The following is a 20585-nucleotide window of genomic DNA, read 5'->3' as shown; positions in this document are numbered from 1 at the left end:
GCTCGGAGTAGAGCCGCTGCTCCTCCACGTCAAGAGGAGCCAGCTGAGGTGGCTCGGGCATCTGTTCCGGATGCTTCCTGGGCGCCTCCCTCGGGAGGTGTTCCTGCTTAGACTGCTGCCCCCGCGACGCGAGAAAATGGATGGATGGATGGACAAATTATGTAACATTAATTATGTAATGTTAATAATAGTAAATTGACTATTATATAAAACTGATAATTCCCCAAATTTTTAATACATAACTCATCAATGTATTCATGAATTTCCAAACTAATTGTACTGTTATTTTGTCACACTCTCTGACAATATTATTATTATTAAGGAAGTGAAAGGCTAAAAATAAATAAAAGGGGAACTATAAGCCAAGTATAACTACAGTGCATCATTGTGTAAGAACAGTGGACAAAGAATGACCAGTTTGCTGACTTCTACTAGATTTGAAGTCTATAAATTCCAGTTACAGAAAAGGGAGATTCTGGTTAACAATAACAATTAACAGAAATGTTCCTACCTCAAACGCCCTGTTGTCCTGATTGTATTGGACCACATCCATGAAGTTACCAGCCAGTGTTTCCAGGAAGTAGGCCGAGTCACTTTCTGTCTGGATCTGCAGTTTGGAGCACAAGCTGAAGGGAAAAGGGAAAAATTCATAGTTGCATGAGGACTATAGCAGCTTTTAAATGTCCTATATTAATCAAAATGAACTCTTGTGAGCTTTTAGCCATGTTCGAATGGACACCTGGAGCTGTGTTTTGTTTCTTTCACACATGTTTGAGTAATCCTGCAGGCTGTCTACGTTTCCTAACCTCATAATGCTCTGTTCCACCTTATGACGTCATTAAATGGTTTTACTCTAGCTACACTAGAATGACCTTAAAGTTGCATTGTGTAACTTTTCGTAGAGGGTCCACCACCTGCTTATCTCCATGGACATGATATTACCTGTCTGAAATGTTTTATAGTGTGGCATTAAACTAAACTAAACAGGTGTTTTTATTACTCACAGAACATGCACACTTACAGTCAGCGGGCCATCCTCTGCACAGACTCACAAGTAAACCACAACTATTAACTAAACACATGCTTTTCTTGCATTAACATTTTCTTTAACATTACCTTTTATTTTGATGAAACGATACATTTTGTGCCTTCTTTATAATTATTATTAGTTTGTACGACCATAAACAAAAAACAAAACAAAAACAACTTTACTTTTTTTCATTCTCATTGTGGTTTATTTTGTACGATCATAAACGATAAAATTTTGTGCCTTTGTAAACATTATTATTAGTTTGTACAACCATAAACTGGAAAAAAGGCATTAAAAAAAAAATGAAGACAAGAACTAAGAAAAAAAGTGATTATATTTCTTTTTTATATTCAAATTTTTATTAACAATCAAATAGAGATGGCAGTTTCAAATCACAAATGTACAACAATTTGCTTCCCCCCCTCTTCATCCTTCTTTCACTTCACATATCTCTTTGATAGTATTGATTTTTTTTTTTTTGTGATTATATTTCTGTTAGAGGGTTCAGTATATGGAACAATCTGAGTGATGATTTAAAAAAGTCTAACACTGTAGAAGCCTTAAAGGATAGAGTATAAAGCGTGATTGTTTTGAAAGATATAGAGCTCTGGAATGAATGAATTATGCATTAAGTTTGGTTTGTTTAATTTGTATTTTGTCTCTTATATTTACAGTAAGTCAAAAGTGAAATTGTAAATGTAAACTTACTGTTCATACTCTGCTTTTCTTTCTTGGCAGTGTGTCATTGTTTACAAGGGTTTTTCATTAGAAGTACTTTTGACTTCAGCCTAAACTCTTTCAGTCATGATCTATGGGGCTGTAGTCTGTTTTATTTAGTTTTGTTTTGTAGTGCTGGGAAGTTACCACATAAACTACTCCTACTACAGATCAGACTGGTGCCTTTATCTGGAGTCATCTCCTGTTTGTTTCCATGGAGAGTCAAGTTTAATACCATACTGTGAAACATTCCAAGCAAAGAAATTACATCGTCATGGAGACAAAATGTAGGCAGACCTTCCTCTAGAAAAGTTACATAATGCATAGTGCGTAGCTGTAACTTCAAAGTTTGGCAATTCCAGACTTGAAATGATCCAAATGATACATGAAGGTGAATGGAGTTTAAAAACACAATGGAGCGTGTTTGTGTGTTACTTATTAATGACATCACAAGGTGGAACGTTATGCACTTCTAGTCACATTGGACTTTTGAACTTGTATAAACTGGTAAGAGATGTTTATTTGTGAATATAAAAGTACTTCCTTAAATGGATGACGCAGATGCTGTTTTCTCAAATTTCTGCGGTTTGTGAGTGAGGACATGTCTGCAACATGATTCAAAAGGAACTAAAATAAAACTGGATTTCTCTTTTGTGGTCGTGACTGTGCAGACACACACAAAGGTTGGCCACATAAATGAAAAATGATGCTCTACAGCTCATTCATTTTCTACTGTGACCCAGCATTGACTTCAGTTACTCCGGGGTCACTCATCTAATAAAATAACCATTTTCATTTCAGAAACCAATTCATTAAGTCGAGTTGTATGGTTGTTTTTGTGGGTTTTTAATTCAAATTATTATGGTCAGTGAGTTATAAAGCTAGTTATACCAGGCTATAATCTTGGCTATAAAAACAAACCCTAAATACTGTAGCTAAGCACAGTATTGGGAAGTAGGATTTTGAGAACCTGTATTCCAGTATAGTTCTACAGATTTGGAGCAGGTGATCCATGTTTTCATCTCTATATGTCTTGACCACTGTAATGCTCTGTACACTGGTATCATCCAAGCTCACCTGTCACGCTTACTAGGGCTGTAACAACCAAAATATCGTAATATCGTATCATCAAAGTTGTCACAATAATATTGTGGACCATCACAATATATCGAATTACAAGTCTCTTTGTTTGAATTAAGAGTTATGGTGCAGCAATAGCTAAAAAAGATAGACAGAACTACATAGACCATGATCCTTTGCTCCATTTCAGTGCAGACTAAAGAAGAAATAACAGTTCAAGCACTTCTAAGCCTTAGTTCTTTGGATTAAGTTTTGTCAAGGCATTTTTAAGAGTAAAAAGTAGCATATTAACAGTAACAAGGTACATCAGTGTCAGATCACACCATCTGTTACTGTTTGAGCCAAAGTGAACTGCATGTGAGAACATCACTGCTGAGAGCAAATCATAAAAAAGTGAGACTGGAGTTTGCCACAATGCATACTGACAAGCCACAAAGCTTCTGGGAGAATGTTCTTTGGACAGATGTGACAAAACTGGAGCTCTTTGGCAAGACACATCAGCTCTATGTTCACAGACGCAGAAATGAAGCAGACCAAGAAAAGAACACTGTCCCTACTGTGAAACATGGAGGAGGCTTGGTTTTGTTCTGGGGCTGTTTTGCTGCATCTGGTACAGGGTGTCTTAAATCGGTGCAAAATACAACGGAATCTCAAAACTATCAAGGGATTTTGGAACGAAATATGTTGCCTAATGTCAGAAAGCTTGGTCTCAGTCATAGGTCATGGGTCTTCCAACAGGATAATGACCCAAAACACACAAATAAAAACATCCAGGAATGGCTCAGAACAAAACATTGGACTGTTCTGGAGTGTTCTTCTGTGAGCCCAGATCTCAATTCTACTGAACATCTGTGAAAGGAGCTGAAACCCTTCAACCCTTCAAACCTGAGGCAACTAGAACAGTTTGCTGACGTGGAGTGGGTCAAAATACCTGTTGATCAGTGCAGACGTCTCATTGCCAGTTACAGAAATCATTTGTTTGCAGAGTTTGCCTCAAAACTTGTGCAACAAAATATAAAGTTAAGGGTACCATAATTTTTGTCCAGGCCAGTTTCATTAATTATTTTTTTTAAATAATTCTGTTGAACCATAGGTGAAAAGCAATGTTTGAATTTCATTGGGCAAATTTCAGTAAATTTTTATTTATTATTGCTTTTATCAGTTTCACGTTATTTCAGTAATGATTGTCAATTTTTCTTTCATTGCCAGAGGGGTACCAACAATTTTGTCCACGACTGTATATCATGAAAATATCGTACAGAGATATTTGGATATTGTTACATCGCTAATTGCGAGCCTCCCCACCATATCATGAGCTTTCCCACAATATCACAATAAATATCGTATCGTGAGGTTCATACCGTGACGATATCATTGTGAGACTTGGATATCACCCCTATCGCTTACAGTCCAAAATTCTGCATGTCTTTTAACTGGCACACGTCGTAGAGAACACATCACACTTGCATCACACTCCTCTTGCACTGGCTAATCCGTTTCAGAGCTATTTTGAAAGGCTATTGTTTTTAAAGTGTTTCATGGATTGGCCCTAACCTGCATCTCAGACCTCACTGGTCTTACACTCCTTCTTGCGCTCTGAGATTTGAGGGCCAACTTATCATCCCAAAAATGAGGCTCAAAAGTCTTTTAGAGTCTTTGGAACGCTCTCCCCCTCACATTAATAGTGCCCCCTTCAGTCTCATTTAAAAACAAACTTTTACTCACTGGCTTTTAACACGGCGTGACAGTCGCGCGCTCCTCTGACTGTCTTTTATTGGTTTTACTTGCTATTTTTCTATTTTCTAATTTTTGTATTTTTAATGTTTTTTATTAACTTCCTTATTTATTTATTGTATGCTTTATTTGATTCAATGTGTTAATGTATATTGTGCTTACTCTGTGCAGCACTTGAAGACTTTGCATTGGAAAATTTGCCATACAAATAAAGTTGGATGGAGGTGGTATTCAAAATCACTTTCCTAAATTAAAAGAATACATGGTGGTACATTGTGAGATGATGAAAAATAATAAAGTTGTTTGTAATTATTTGTTAGGTTTTTTTTTTACACTGTAATATAATGCAACTCCATGTAACAGTATTCAGTAATCAGAATACAGTACTCTGATTGGATCATGTATCAGAATAAATTACAAAATGCATTTTAATCCGGGTGTTCTGCAACTAAATACAATTTCAAAGTACTCTTCCCATCACTGAGTCACCAGTATAGATTTGAACTAATAAACAGCAGTGGGTGGCTCTGGCTTTTGTGCATACTATTATTGTATCTTTAATCAAGGCACTTCACCCACATTTCCTACTCTAAATGTGGATTGTGCGTCACTGATTGTTGGTGGTTGGAGCAGCCGGTGGTGCAGCCTCACTTCCGTCTGAGGGCAGCTTTGGCTACTGTATGAGCTTACCCCCACTCAATATTGAATGAGTAATGCAATATAAAGTGATCTGGACATCTTAAAACATGCTATAGAAAATCCAGTTATTATTACATTAATATTATGTCTAAACCATAGACTACATATAAATGGACATAGTTAACCTGCTATAGCCTGATTCATCAGATGGCTTCACTTCGTAGAAACTGACCTCGCAGTGTTAGAATTCGTTCACTTGACAGTAGGCGGGTACTTTTTTATTTAACCAATCACTGCTATTTGGTCGTGACGTATGTAAGGCACAGTTAATGAGGCTAACTGGTATATTAAGCTTTTCCCAAATCCCGTAGGAAGAAGGACAATAACGTCTTTCCCCTTGATAAAATTCACCAAACATTCTCTTTGTTCCGGCTTTAAATCCTCGATCTTGGGAATTGTTGACAACACTGAATATATGTCTCTTCACTGATTGGCTGGTGCCCGAACTCACATTTCTGGGGGTTTTGTGAACCGTCTTGTATTTATTTATTTATTTTTAATAATAATAATAACAGGCTATTCGGATGATGATTTACTGCTGACCTGTATTATTACTAGTTAATTTGGATATTGAAAATAAGTTAAGTATGTGTTGGAGCTTTGTCTCACATCCCCACTCAGGTTGGATGGAGCAGGCCGAGCCACGCCCATGCCCCCCATGGCAGGATGCGGGGGCCACCCCCAAGGGCCTTGCATGCAACTGCCCGCCAACCAGGTCGGCCAGCCCCTTGACGAACAAATCCTGGTCTGAAATGCTCCCCCTCCCTGATATATATGTACATATGCATACACTCAACACACACATGCATGCACACACCTGCCTGCACAGGGATGTACACACACATCCACATACACACAAGCCTGCACACACATGAACCCACATTCATCCCTGGTTGACTTGTGATGCATTAAAAAGTTGGATGTGATGCATTAAAAGTATCAGGGAGGTAAGGAGTATTCTGATTCCTGACCTTGTCGCTGGAGAGAAATGAAATTGAGTGGAGGCACTAGGTGGCACCAGCCTGGCTAAACCTGCTAGCCACTGCACTCCAAACAGGAAGTGTTCATGGGGGGCTTCAGGCTCCAAATGACTACAGTATATTGAAAAAGTGTCACCCCTCTCTGTATCTACCATCTTTGTCTTAAAATGTTCGTATTAACCTGCTCTACATGATCCTGGTGTTTTTATTTCATTCTTTGGTCTGTAAATACATTCCTATTTCTCCTATGGAACTGACTCCAAATTTACTCCTATAACTGCCAGCCTCATGAGCTTCATTTGACTGGAGTTGAACACTATGGGTGACGTTACACTTTCTTAATCCATTTGTTTATATACCGTATTTTCTGGACTATAGGGCGCACTCTTCACTCCAACCCCCCAAAAAATGGCCGCGCGTCCCAGAATCCAGAGCGCCCTATACACGAATCTACTTGGGTGTCCCAGCACGACTTAAGTAAACTACAAAGGCGCACCACCCGCAGCACACGCAAACACACACGGAGCAGACAGCGACCACACAGCCAAAAACACCCACAGACACACACACCACTCCACGCCGACGAGGAACAGAACGGAGGAACGAACCGAAAAAGCGAGTGCAATGTGCCACTTCTAGACACAACTAAACAACTGAGTCACTGCGAACACGCCGACAATCCAGTGGTCCCAGACAGCACCCTCCCTACACGCCACAACTGAACAAAGCCCAGAGTCACCGTGAACGCACCAAACAAAGTCCCACTGACCCATCCAACTGTTGTGTTTCATTTAAAGTCTGGTGCAGTTTATTTGTGAAGTATGAAAATAGACCATTTAATGACAGTGCGCCTTATAATCCAGAGCGACTAATAGTGTGGAAAATATGGTAGTCTATGAGCTAAACCAGTTATGAAGAAATACCCCAAAACTCAGGAGCTTTGTATATTTCCTAACACCGTTTCGAAAGCATATCAGTGTTTTCTGCAAACTACATGATAGAGATAGTGATGGAAACGTCATTGCGCTGATGTTTCTCCAGACATGTTGCGACATTTCCAACTCAAAACAACATTGCTCTGTTCAAATGTTGTTTCCTCATCACAAACAGACCTGGAGTTGTGTTTTGTTTCATTCACACGTTTAACACACAAACCCTGCACATTTACCCTGAGTTCTTCTCTCAAGCTAAAAACACTCTGTTCCACCTTGTCATGTCATGTGGTGATACAGGAACTTGCACTGTTTCCTTACGACCTCTTGTATATAACTGTGATATACTTTAATTATATTACGGTATTTGTTTTTTACTTACTGTACATACATTTATATAATTTATGTCTTATTGATACAAGTCTCTAGCTATTTTTATTGCTACTTATTTAGAAGTTTATTACCATTTTTTATATTTTTTACTCTTTATTATTGTAATATAATGTGATGTGTGAGCTACTGTGTTCAAGTAATTTCCTTTGTAGATCAATAAAATTGTTCTAAATCTAAGTCTAAGTCTAAATCCAAGGAAGTGCTCCACTGTGTTTTCAAACCTTCACTACAATAATTTGGATTATTTCAGTCCTGGAATTGCTCATCTCTACTGAACTAAAAGGTAAAAGGAGCTGTTAAAGGGACAGTCCGGAATTTTGGACATAGGACCTCATTTTCTAGTGAGCCAGAGTGTTGGAGACGTGTGGAGACACTTTTTGAAATATTCCATCCAGTCCTGGTATTTGCAGAGGTCACTGGTGCTCGGCTAGTGCATGTCAATGGCCATACTTATCCTGCCACTAAAAACAGTCTTACCCACTCCACAAAACACCCGAAACAAATCTATTATTACACCAGACTGTCCATGTGAATGTCTGTGTTGATAGAATAATGTTTGAAATAAAACTAGCCTTGTATCGCATGAATAGTCACATGTTGAAGGACTATTTCCTCATATAACAGTCCGCCGCTGCCAAGCTTTCTATCAGGAAGTACAACTCGCTGCTGCAGCTCAGACATAAATCCTTCAAATGCAAGGCTGATTATACTTCTAAAATTATTCTATCAACACAGACATTCACATGGACAGTCTGGTGTAATAATAGATTTGCTTCATGTGTTTTGTGGAGTGGTTAAGTTTTTAGTGGCAGGAGAACTATGGCCATTGACATGCACTAGCCTAGCACCGGCGACCTCTGCAAATACCAGGACTGGATGGAATATTTAAAAAAGTGTCTCCACACGTCTCCAACACTCACTAGGAAATGAGGTCCTATGTCCAAAATTCTGGACTGTCCCTTTAACTTAACCTTTAAAACTACTACTTCAAGACATCACAAGGTGGAAGAGAGCATTTAGAGCTTTGGAGATGTAGACAGACTAATAATAAAGAGTTATTCAAACATGTGAATGAAACACAAAACACAACTCCAGATATGTTTTGAGGAGGTAATGACATTCTAATATGACTAAAAGTTCACAAGAGTCAATTTTGCGTAATATAGAACCTTTAAGATTATAGAGCTGTTTGCCATGAGTGTTATAATAAAATTTTTCATAGCTTTTCATGGTTCAGCTAAAAGACATTTATATAAACAAGGACACTGAGGGCATAGTTAGTGTCTGATATGAACAGTGTGAATGTCCTTGTGGTCTAAAATTATTTTCCAAGGTTTGTAAACATAGATTTCTCTGAGCCTTGGATGAAATTAGGAAATCAAAACGGACACAAATGTTGAAATACTGAGTGTGAACTGTACTTGAAATCCTTGGTGATGTTGTCGTAGGTTGTGGGGTCCTTCAGGAGCTTCACCAGAGTGTCTGAGGCTTGTTTGACCAGCAGGGGGCAGTTTGCATTCTCTGAGGCCAAGGATCTTCTCACGACCTCCAGATACTCTGCAAAACATACACAACAGTTGAAATGCCTTTGTAGCAGAGGTGGGACCAAGTCGTTGTTTTGCAAGTCTCAAGTAAGTTTCAAGTCTTTGACCTGTGTGAATGTGGGGCATGTACATCCTGTTTTCCTGTAGAAAAAAATGCATTTATAGACTGCCACTGACACCTGGAAGAATAGTTGCTGTTTTTCAGTAGCTAATGGGGATCTAAATAAAAAACAAACAAACAAAACAAAGAAACTTCAAGTCCAAGTCAAGTCCCAAGTTAAAGACAGGCAAGTCCAAGTCGAGTCTCGAGTCACTGACCCATAAGTTCAAGTCAAGTCCAAGTTGACTGCTTTAGGCTTCATGTCATTTCAAGTTTTTAAACCGAAGTACCAAATATAGCTGATTGATTTTTTTTTTTACTTATATGAATTTTAAGATAAATTGTACTTAAAAAAAATCTTTAAAAAGATCTTAGAGTGAATCATTACGATAAAAACAGAACAAATTCATTTAAATTTAAAAGTGCTTCTCAAGTCCGAGTCAAGTCCCAACTCTTAGTCCAATTTTATCAAGCCAAGTTTCAAGTCCTAAAAATAGTGACTCAAGTCTGACTCGAGTCCAAGTCATGAGTCTGATTCTTTTTTTTTCTCGGAATACTACAAAGCATAGTCAGGGAGTGGTGATCTGGCCTTTTTTTTAGGGTTAAAATGGCCAGAATTACATAACTGACGATATACCTAAAGCTGCTTAATGGAGGCTTTTGTAATATTTGTATTTACTTATTTTGGGCAATTTCAATTTGGGTAATAGCAACTGAAACTGAAATTATAGTTCAGTTTCAGTTTCAGTTTGTACTCCTCATGTCTCATTTGTTTCAAGACTAGAGTATTTAGCCTTCATATTCTGCTAAGCACTTTGAACGTACGAATTGTGCTTTACTGTACAAAGAAACTTGTCTTGTCTCTGTCTATTAATTATTGAAAACCTTCTTGCCCCAAATGCACACACAGTCATATCAGATATATATCACAGCAGATCATCTCCAGTATATGACAATCCACACATTAGCAAACACTCAACTAAATTTTAATATGGTCTGAAAACTCAAGAAAAAAAAGACAGAATGGATTCAAACCCATTTTCTGGAGCCAGTGATCAATAACTAACATGTGACTGTACATTTAAAAGTCAGAGACTTGTTTGTAGTAGTTCCAGCTGAGTTAGTTCTTTATGATCAGATTGTGTACACACTGCCTTAAGGAGACAGTGTGCTACAGATACTACACCTGCTGCTTCATCACCACTGCAACTATTTGTATTCAGTGACTCGACTGCTCTGTGAGTAACTGAACTACTCCTCTCTAGAGTCTTTGGTGTGGTATTTTACTGTGCATAACAAACCATACCACCAAAAAAAGCACAGTGACTGCAGAGGATTTTGAAGACATAAAAAATAAATCAATAAAAACCATTGGACATGCTGACTGAGAGGGCTTCTGATGTCATTCGACAGCAAAAAGAAGTAACGAGACTAGCAGATGATGTGAAAGCTTTGCAACTCTTTAATAGAGAGAAGGATAAAAAGATTAAGATGCTAGAAAACACAGTAGACAAGTTAGAACAATATAGTAGGATAAATGATATGATCACAGGACTCAAACCCAAGCCAAGACAAACAGAACCACTGAAGAGACAGAAATAAGAAACAGCAGGTGAACTCATTACACAATCTGAGAACCACGGTATAAATATTAAGTGAATTTCAATAAACAAAGCAAGTGGAATACCATTTTGTAACAGGATGAGTCAGGGAAAGTCCAAAATTCCCTTTTGCAAAATCATGGATAGTGTGTATTATTGTCAGGGGAAGAGCTTTTATGCAATAGCTATGACTAACAGATCTCTGGGCCTGAGCGTGTCAAAAGTTAGGACAACAAGTAAAAATTTGACTTTTACCAGTGATTAATATCAAATAAAATGTGAATCATTTAAATTTTTGATGTGTGCACATTTATTTTGAAATTTAATTGAGTTTTCTGTTAACTTCCTCGCATTGGAAGTTAGATTGTTGCATGATGTACGGACTTTTTCAAATTTGCAAATGTTCATTCTGCTACTGATACTTTGCAGTGACATCACACTAGGGGTGTTCTACATGCATCTCTATGGTGGAATGCTTGGACGTTACCGTGGAGACACAATGCACACATCAGCAAACACTACCAAAAACATTTTAAGATACGAAAAAAGTACGAAAAATGAAGAAAAAACACAAAATGGATTTAAACAGCACATTTTCAGGAGCCTGTGATCACTAAGGGAGTTCTTCATCCTGTTTAGGAGTTGGATTTTCAACAAAAAGTGAAAGTGACTAAGTGAAAAAAACGTTTGCATAATATAGGACCTTTAAATATGGATAATTGTTTAAATTTTTATTAAATCTAGTTTCCTATCAGCTGTCCTTTTACCTGGGAAGTTGACTTGGGCATGGACAGGTGCGCTGGTGGCCACAGAGGCGTGGACGAGGTGTGGATACTTCAGTCTGAACCAGGTAGCGAGGGACCCTGGGTAAGAGCCTCCGAATGCCACCCACTTCCTGTCACTCAGCCCCCAAGTCTCTGCCATCTCTGTCCTGAAGTGGGCCAGGTCTGCCAGGGCCTGTCTGCTGCTCAAGAAACGCAGGCTGTCTGTGCTCAGGTCACTGCAACGACAAAGGGAGAGGCTTTACTTTAAAAGGTAATAACATGGGTTTTAAAGGGCTTATATTATGCTTTATTAGGGATGTAACAATAACTGAAATATTGTGATATCGACTTTAGTAAACTACAAAGTTGCGAGTTACAAAGAGTTGGAAGCAGTGGATGAGAAAAGGAGAACACACATTCACCAAGACAGGGAGACAGCGCTGAGCGACTTACGCCACGATCTGCCAATGGTTCATGGACGTCTGGGCTAAGGATCAGTATTAACTGTGGTCCGAGCTTTCACCAAGACCAGAATCATCACTGAACTGCAGGGAACAGTAACCACACTGACTCGGATAATGACGAGAGGGATGTGGGCATGCTGGACGGCATAATCGCCCAACTGTTTGAATGTTTATGAGTTATTGTGAATACTTGAACAATTTAGCATCTCAGACAGTATTTTTTTTACGCGTTACAATTGAACAAAGTTGAGAGTTATTGTGAACGCGTTAAATAAAGTTTGACTGACTTATCTTACTGTTGTGTTTCATTTAATGCGTCTTATATTCCGGTGCGGTTTATATGTGAAAAAAGTTTGAAAATAGACCATTAAATGACAGTGAGCCTTATAATCCATAGCGCGCTATAGTGCAGAAAATACGGTACATAGACAATGAGAGATGTATATCAGGAAAAAATCATACAGAGAGATTTGGATATTGTTGCATCCCTAATCGTGAGCCTCCCCACCATATCATGAGTTTTTTGCATGATATCGCATTAAATATTGTACCGTGAGGTTCATACTGTGACGATATCGTATCGTAACACTTGGATATCGTTACACCCCAATCCTTTATTATTCTGATCTATGTTATAATGTTGTTTCCTCATCACAAACAGACCTGGAGTTGTGTTTTGTTTCACGTTTAACACGCAAACCTGCACATTTAGGCTTTTGTGTTGTGGTAAATATTTGGAAAATATCTGAAATTGCAATTTTTCTGACAAGCTTTGCAATTAGATCAGGGGTGTCCAAACTTTTTTCATCAAGGGCCACATGTCTAAACACAGATGAAGCAAAGGGCTGATCGAGGGCCGTAGACTGGAGCTCAATACAGTGAATAATTGAAATATGTGCATGTTTAACACGTTAGAATGAGCCATCAGTCTTTATTCATGCCAAGATCCGTAAAACCACACACCAAATATTAAATATTAGCTTTATCAAGGTAGATTTTCAAAAAAAAACTTGCAGTAAAACGCAAATTTTTAATTGATGCAAGGTAATTTGGGCCATTTCACCTGGAAGCCTGAGGGCCAAGAAAAATTTGTTGGAGGGCTTCATTTGGCCCACGGACCATAGTTTGGACATGCCTGAATTAGATAAATGTTTTAAATGCGCACTGTGTAACTTTTCGTTTGGGGGTCCGTCACCTGCTCATTTCTACGGATATATCGTTGCTCTGCCTGGAATGTTCCACAGTGTGACATTAAACAGCTCTACTTTACATTTATTCAATTACAGATGGTTTTATAGCTCAAAAATACCTCGAAAAACATACATTCTGACTGTGAGCGGGGTCGCCTCTCCACAGATCTGACCTGTAACTTGGTCTGGTTTGGTTTCCATGAAGATAGAAAGGTTTAATACCATACTGTGAAACATTCGAGACAAAGCAAAAACATCTCCATGGAGAAAAGCATTTGACGGACCCTCCGCTACAAAAGCTACACAATGCACCTTTAATAATAGGATTCTGTTCATAGTTCACATTTTAAACACGTCCAAAATAATTAACAAAAAGACTGAAATCTGAACTGACAAATGAACACAAGAATCACATTTCAGAACACGTTTGCACAGATGTTAAGTGTTAGCAGTTTAATGCAGAATAAGACAGGAGACTTTGTTGGTTGTGAAGGAAATTACGGTACTTGAAAATTTGCGGTTGATTTGGTAATCACTTTCATTAAACTTGTAATTCAACAGTGATTCATCTCGAAGCCATAGAATGAGTTTCTGTAAAAGGGTGGGCTACTGTCATTATTTGTTAGGACAATTTAAAAACTCCCGTATTACGCAAAACTGACTCTTGTGAGTTTTAAGTCATGCTTCCACCTTGTGATGTCATGTAGTGGTAGTTTTCAAGTTAAATTACTTTTGACCTTTAGTTCAGCAGAGATTCCTAGAAGAATTCCAGGACTGAAATTTTCTTAGTTCTTATCTTTGTTCTTCTCTCAAACTGAAAACACTCTGCTCAACTCTGCTTCTGATGTCATGTCATATAAGAAAAGTTCCACTGTGTTTTTAAACTCTATACTATGGAAGCCGAGAGGGGGCACAACAAACACAAATGCGACAACACAAAAAAAAAGCCACAACACACCAAAAAAAGCCACAACAGAAATGACTATTTTAATGCAAACGCCCCAACAAATACAAACGCGACAACACAAACGCAAATGCCGCAACACATTAAAAAGCCACAACACATTAAAAAGCCACAACACATTAAAAAGCCACAACGGAAGTGACCGCAGGACTCTATTTTCCAACGGACCGATCAAGCGGCAAGTGAAGAAGAAGAACTACAACGTTTTCAGGTTGTAGTTCTTCTTCAGGTTGTAGTTCTTCTTCTTCACTTCTTCACTAAAGGAAGAGAAGTTGGAAACGTAAACAAAAGTAATTTATTGTTTTATCATTATTCGTTTCACGTTGTAGTTCTTCTTCTTCACTTGTCGCTTGATCGGTCCGTCGGAAAATAGAGTCCCGCGGTCACTTCCATTGTGGCTTTTTAATGTGTTGTGGCATTTGCGTTTGTGTTGTTGCGGCGTTTGCATTAAAATAGAGTCCTGCGGTCATTTCCGTTGTGGCTTTTTTTGGTTTGTTGTGGCTTTTTGTTGTGTTGTCGCATTTGTATTTGTTGCGGCGTTTGCGTTTGTTGTGACCCCTCTCGGCTTCCGTACTATACACCTTCATTTGAATCATTTGGATCATTTCAGCCCTGGAATTACCAACCTCTATTTAAGACAAGGTAAAAGGTAACTTGAAAACTTCTACACACAGACGGACTAATAAAGGATTACTCAAACATGCGTGAATGAAGCAAAACACAACTCCAGGTCTGTTTTTGAGGAAATAACAACATTCTAACATGTCTGAAAGTGATGAAATAGTGTTGTTGTCAGGATATTAAATTTCAAACTTGATTTTGATACTAACAAATACACTCAATACTCAATACCATTTATGATACCGCAATGAAGATAAAACATGTTGCTTTTTTATAACAGAATGTAATACACATAATACACAAAATAACACAGGAGGAGCTCGGAGCAGAGTAGCTGAATCCTGGACGTCTCCCTGGGGAGGTGTTCATGTCCCACCAAGAGGAGGCCCCACGAAAGACCAAGGACACACAGGAGGGACTATGTCTCGAGGCTGGCCTGGGAACGCCCTAGGGTCTCACTGGAGGACCTGGGGGAAGTGTCTGGGGTGTGGGAAGTCCCCGAGTCCCCGCTTAGACTGTTGCCCCCGTGACCTGGCCCCAGATAAGAGGAAGAAAATGGATGGATGGATACCAGAGGTGGAACCAAGTCTTTGGTTTGCAAGTTTCAAGTAAATCTCAAGTCTTTGACCTCAAGTCCGAGTCAAGTCCCAAGTCAAATACAGGCAAGTCCAAGTCGAGTCTCGAGTCACTGGCCCATAAGTCCAAGTCAAGTCCAAGTTGACTGGTTTGAGCTTCAAGTCATTTCAAGTCCTTAAACCAAAGTACCAAATATAGGTTAGATTTTTGCAATTTATAAGAATATTAAGATAAATTGTACTTAAAAAGTCATGGTATATTTATATATAAGTATAAGAGTTGTAGAAAAGGGTTATTTTTTCCTTTTTAAATGTCTTGATAAGATCTTAGTGTGAATCATTACAGTCAGAACAGAAAGAACTCATATTTAAAGGTGCTTCAAGTCTTCTCAAGTCACAGGCCTCAAGTCCGAGTCAAGTCCCAAGTCACTGACCTTCAAGTCCAAGTCGAGTCCCAAGTCTTAGTCCATTTTATCAAGTCAAGTCTCAAGTCCTAAAAATAGTGACTCAAGTCTGACGCGAGTCCTTGTCACAACTTGCAAGCCCTCACCTCAGATGGATACACAAAATAATAGCACTTTCTTTATGTTACCATGAAGTCTTATACAAGGTCAAAGTTCAAATGACACTAAAACTGTTCAGGAAAGCACAAATTTTATCCTGTTAAAGATTTGTTGCAGTACAGATACCTGCTCAAATGAGTATCTAGTTTCAATATTAGTTTTAGCATTGATTCGTTCCTGATTTTCAATACTTTTGACAATGAAATAATATAGTAATCACAGATGAATCTAGATCAGTACACAATTAGCAGTCATGTACAAAGGATGCCTCAAGTCCTTCTTAAAGAGAGCACTTTTAGGTTTATTGAATGAATTAACCAATGTTAAATGTTTATGAACTCTAAGAATAATCCCACATACTGTATACTGACCTTTGAGAGAATGGCTCCATCTAGTGGCCAATTTATAACATTACAGATTTCCAGAGGTAGGGGACTTGATGTGACTTGGATTTGAGTCACTATTTTTAGGATTTGAGACTTGACTTGATAAAATGGACTAAGACTTGGGACTCGACTTGGATTTGAAGGTCAGTGACTTGGGACTTAACTCGAACTTGAGGCCTGTGACTTGAGAAGCATTTTTAAATCTGAATTCTATTCTGACCATAATAATTCACACTAAGATCTTGTCAAGACATTTAAAAAGGAAAAATTAACTAAATACATTTCTACAACTCTGTAAATACTAATACATACATATACTATGATTTTGTAAGTACAATTTATCTTAAAAGTTATATAAAATTGCAAAAATCTAAGCTACTTTGGTTTAAAGACTTGAAATGACTTGAAGCTCAAAGCAGATGACTTGGACTTGACTTGGAATTATGGGCCAGTGACTCGAGACTCGATTTGGCCTTGCCTGTATTTGACTTGGGACTTGACTGGGATTTGACTGGGACTTGAGGTCTTTAGACTTACTTGCAAAACAAAGACTTGGTCTCACCTCTGCAGATTTCTGACAAATTAAGTTGTTCTTTAAATTCCGTTTATTACTTTTTCTATATAATATTCAGCAGATTGTTGTACTGGAAAGCTTCTAGAATTCAGACAACTACTAGAACTCAAACAACTACAACTAAAAAGGGAACTAAACTGAGACTAGAACTAAACCAGAACTAGAAGATGACCACACCAAGTCGACAAGCAAACTGGGGCCAAACCAAAACCAAATCTAGTCAAAGAATCTTATATAGTTTTTATTATTAAAAAAGGTCCTATATTACGTGAAATTGACTGAAACAAAACACGAGTCCATGTACGTTTGTGATGACAAGGGCATAAAAGTGGGCCCTTTAAGACTTTCCTCTATGAATCTATTTGGATTAGGACACACTACTGTATATTTCTTAAAACAGACTTACAGTGTTGGATGACTTTTCCCATAAAAGCGGTGCTCCAGCATAAAGCAGAGCGCGCCCAGTTTCTCGGCGTAGGTGAGCCAGGTGCCGTGGTCCATCCAGGCAGGGCTGGCCGGGCCCTCTCCCCCGATCATTAAAAACACCGGACCATCAGGCTGAGCAAAGGTGTCATTCACAAAATATCTCTGCAAAAAAAACAAAACAGTTACAAAGATTACATCAGAAGAGATTTATGTTGAGTTTATATATCTATTTGCAATATATTACTGATGATTAAAAGGTGCATTGTGTAACTTTTCTGGTGGAGATGTTATTGCTTTGTCTGGAATGTTTTAAGGTATTCATTGAGACCAAACCAGACCGAGTTACAGGTCAGATCTGCGGAGAGGCAACCCCGCTCACAGTCAGAGTGCCTGTTTATCAAGGTATTTCCGAGCTATAAAACCATGTATAATTGAATAAATGTAAGTTAGAGCTGTTTAATGTCATACTGCGGAACATTCCAGGCAGAGCAATGACATATACATAGAAGCAAGAAGGTGCTGGACCCACAATTTCCTATTTAATTTGTTAATACGTTTCTTAAATTTAATATTCACAACTTTAGGCAAATTAGATCCTCATTGTCAGAAAATGCAGCTAAAATGTTTCTTCACAGCATGATTTTTTCTCACATTGAATAGTGCATTACACAATGTTCCTGTTGACATATTCAACAGAAAATCTTTATCTTTTCATCACTGTCTCATACTTCAGAAATATCATATCTTAAGTTTTGGAAATTTTAGAAAATTTTAACTCGCCTGCTTAGTATATAAGATCTTAAATGGAGTCACTGCACCACCTCTGGGTGAGTTCATTCTGCCCAAGTCCAGCACTAGTGGTCGGGGAACAAGAGCCTGTACCAGAGGCGACTGTGCAATATCTTATAATCAGCAGGTGTTATCAGTCAAGTCAAATCTGGAACAACATCCCAGCTGCAATAAGAAACTCCACCACATTCAGTACATTTAAAACCATCTGAAACGATGGCTTAAGAGGAACCAGATCTGTAACCACTAATGTTATGCTTCTGTGTAAATGTCAGTGTTGTATGTCATGATTGTGTCTTATTGTGCTGTTTCTACCATTGTGTGACGTGTCTTATGTTCTTATGTCTTATGTCTCTCTTGACTGCCAGGAAATACAGATGAAAAGTAGACTTCAGACTAATTCTGACATATTTACAAGTGTATGTTCATGAATATGCATTGTTTTAAATAAATGAAACTAAATAAAACCCTAATAAAGATAAAAGGGACAGATTATGCAAATTAATGGCATTTATTTTCTGTTTTGTTTTTTTCTGAGTAAACATAAACAAAAAGCCATTCACTTCTCACTTTTCAATAAAACAGTTCTGGATATTCTGTCATCTAAACAATCATTTTGTGGTTGCTGTTTGTTACTTCTGAATACAGCATTAAAAGGTGCAAAGTATGCCACTTCTCTGGTCTAATCTGCCTCCTGCTGTTTCCATGGAGATGTTATAGGTTTGCCTGGAAAGTTCCGCAGCATGACATTAAACTTCTCTTGCATTTATTCAATTACATGTGTTTCTATTACTTAAAAATACTGTGAAGAACATGCATTACTACTTCTCCACAGATCTGACCTGTTGTGTAACTTATTCTTACCTGGTTGTTCTACTATAGACATTTTAGGTAAGAAGAATCTCAACCAGAAAAAAAAAGTCATATATTGTAGCTTTAAACCAGACCAGAATTTCAATATAAAAAACTGGGACATCCCCGTTTTTTTTTTGGTGGTTGATAATAATAAAATTGTGACTCGAGTGCATAATTAAGGAAAAAAATGAACATGTGAGTCAGTAGAGTCACAGTTTTTTGTGTGTTTTGGCCATTTTTAAGCAGTTTTTCTGTATTTTACCAAAACAAATGAGAGTTTATGCCTTTTATTTTTATTTTTTGTTACTGTTGGCAGGTATCAAATTGGTCAAAAACAGAGACAGCTGGGACATTTCTTGTTTTGAACTGGGACAAATCACTGGTTTTGGATAAATCTGCTGGGACAGGGGACACAGGGCTCAAAACTGGGACTGTCCCGAGTAATTTGGGGCACCTGGTCACACTTCTTTAAATGTTTTTACTGTCAAAGATCAACCTCAACCTGAAAAAAGTTACACACTGCAGCTTTAAATGCCTAAAACAATCTCAACCAGAAAAAAAAAGTATATACTGTAGCTTTAGATACCTTTACAGTCTATTGCGCACATAATTTTGTTTTTTGCATCGTACCTGTTTCCAGACTCTGCTTTCCTGACCATTGAAATGATCCAGTTTCTGAATGAACCACTGCTCCTTGGCCTCAGGTTTGTGGAAGCTGAGACGTTTTTGCAAAAACTTTTCAAATCCTTTATGTCCATTTGCTAAAGCGAAGGCAGAAAACAGAAACAGTATTTTGCAAAGAACGAAAAACCCCGAGTGTAAAGCCATGTTTGCAAGTGAAACTGGAAGGAAAAAGAGCATGTGATTTAAAAGTGGTCACATGACAAGTTCACCAGTGCTGCTTTTAAAGACAGTCGGTATTCTAAACGCTTTGAGAGAATGATTACCCTTTTCGACGTAAAATAAAGCAATTAACCTTTAAAGTGTGTGAATATAACGTTTGACACAATTGCCCATGTCTAATTTTATTTTATGACTCAAATTCTCAATATTATTAAACAATGTTACTAGGTTTAACTAAATCTCCAACTCGCACTTGATATTACTGTATATAATTAGAATGGGATTTTTAAATACAGATTGTGCTGAGCAGTTTAACTGTATAAACAATATGCCATACCGCGATTTTTTTCTTTCTTTTAAAAAAAATTAAAGACAGTAGTATATATCATTTATGAAAATAAAATAATAAACATAAAAACATAAAAACAAAAATCTAAAAAAAAAAACTAAAAAAAAACAAACAAACAAACAAAAAAAACTTTTTACTACAATCTTACAGTATAATTTTAAAGGTATGTTCTATTTCTTCCTCCCTTCTTTCTTTTCTTTTATTATTGTTAATTGGTAGCTTTCATATTCCAGAACATAATGATGTCATACTCTCAGATGGGGGGCAAGGGACAGTTTTTTTTTTTTTTTTTTTTTTTTTTTTTTTTTTTATTACATTGTACTTTGCCATTACATATCTAAAAAATAAATGCACAAATGCTGAACCTGATAATTTCTACGACTGACCACTAACAAACAACTCACTGTATTAC

At 37.7% G+C, this 20585-nt stretch overlaps 1 protein-coding gene across 1 annotated transcript in view; it reads right to left on the bottom strand.

The window, feature by feature from the left end:
- prss16 (serine protease 16) overlaps positions 1-19851 on the bottom strand; it is a 40547-nt gene extending 20696 nt beyond the window's left edge. The window contains exons 1-5 of the mRNA XM_020928194.2: positions 19612-19851; positions 17318-17499; positions 11578-11810; positions 8987-9122; positions 512-626 (exon numbers count right to left, since the gene is read on the bottom strand). Of these exons, the coding sequence (XP_020783853.2) occupies positions 512-626; positions 8987-9122; positions 11578-11810; positions 17318-17499; positions 19612-19842 (897 nt within the window). The 5' untranslated portion in view covers positions 19843-19851. The remainder of the gene's footprint in view (positions 1-511; positions 627-8986; positions 9123-11577; positions 11811-17317; positions 17500-19611) is intronic.
- Positions 19852-20585: the final 734 nt, after the last annotated feature.

Source organism: Boleophthalmus pectinirostris, unplaced genomic scaffold (assembly GCF_026225935.1).
Source record: "Boleophthalmus pectinirostris isolate CB_2022bp ecotype Guang Dong unplaced genomic scaffold, ASM2622593v1 HiC_scaffold_9, whole genome shotgun sequence".
Lineage (NCBI taxonomy): Eukaryota > Metazoa > Chordata > Actinopteri > Gobiiformes > Gobiidae > Boleophthalmus > Boleophthalmus pectinirostris.
Note: the sequence above shows the minus strand (reverse complement) of the source record. Positions and strands in the feature narration are given on the sequence as shown.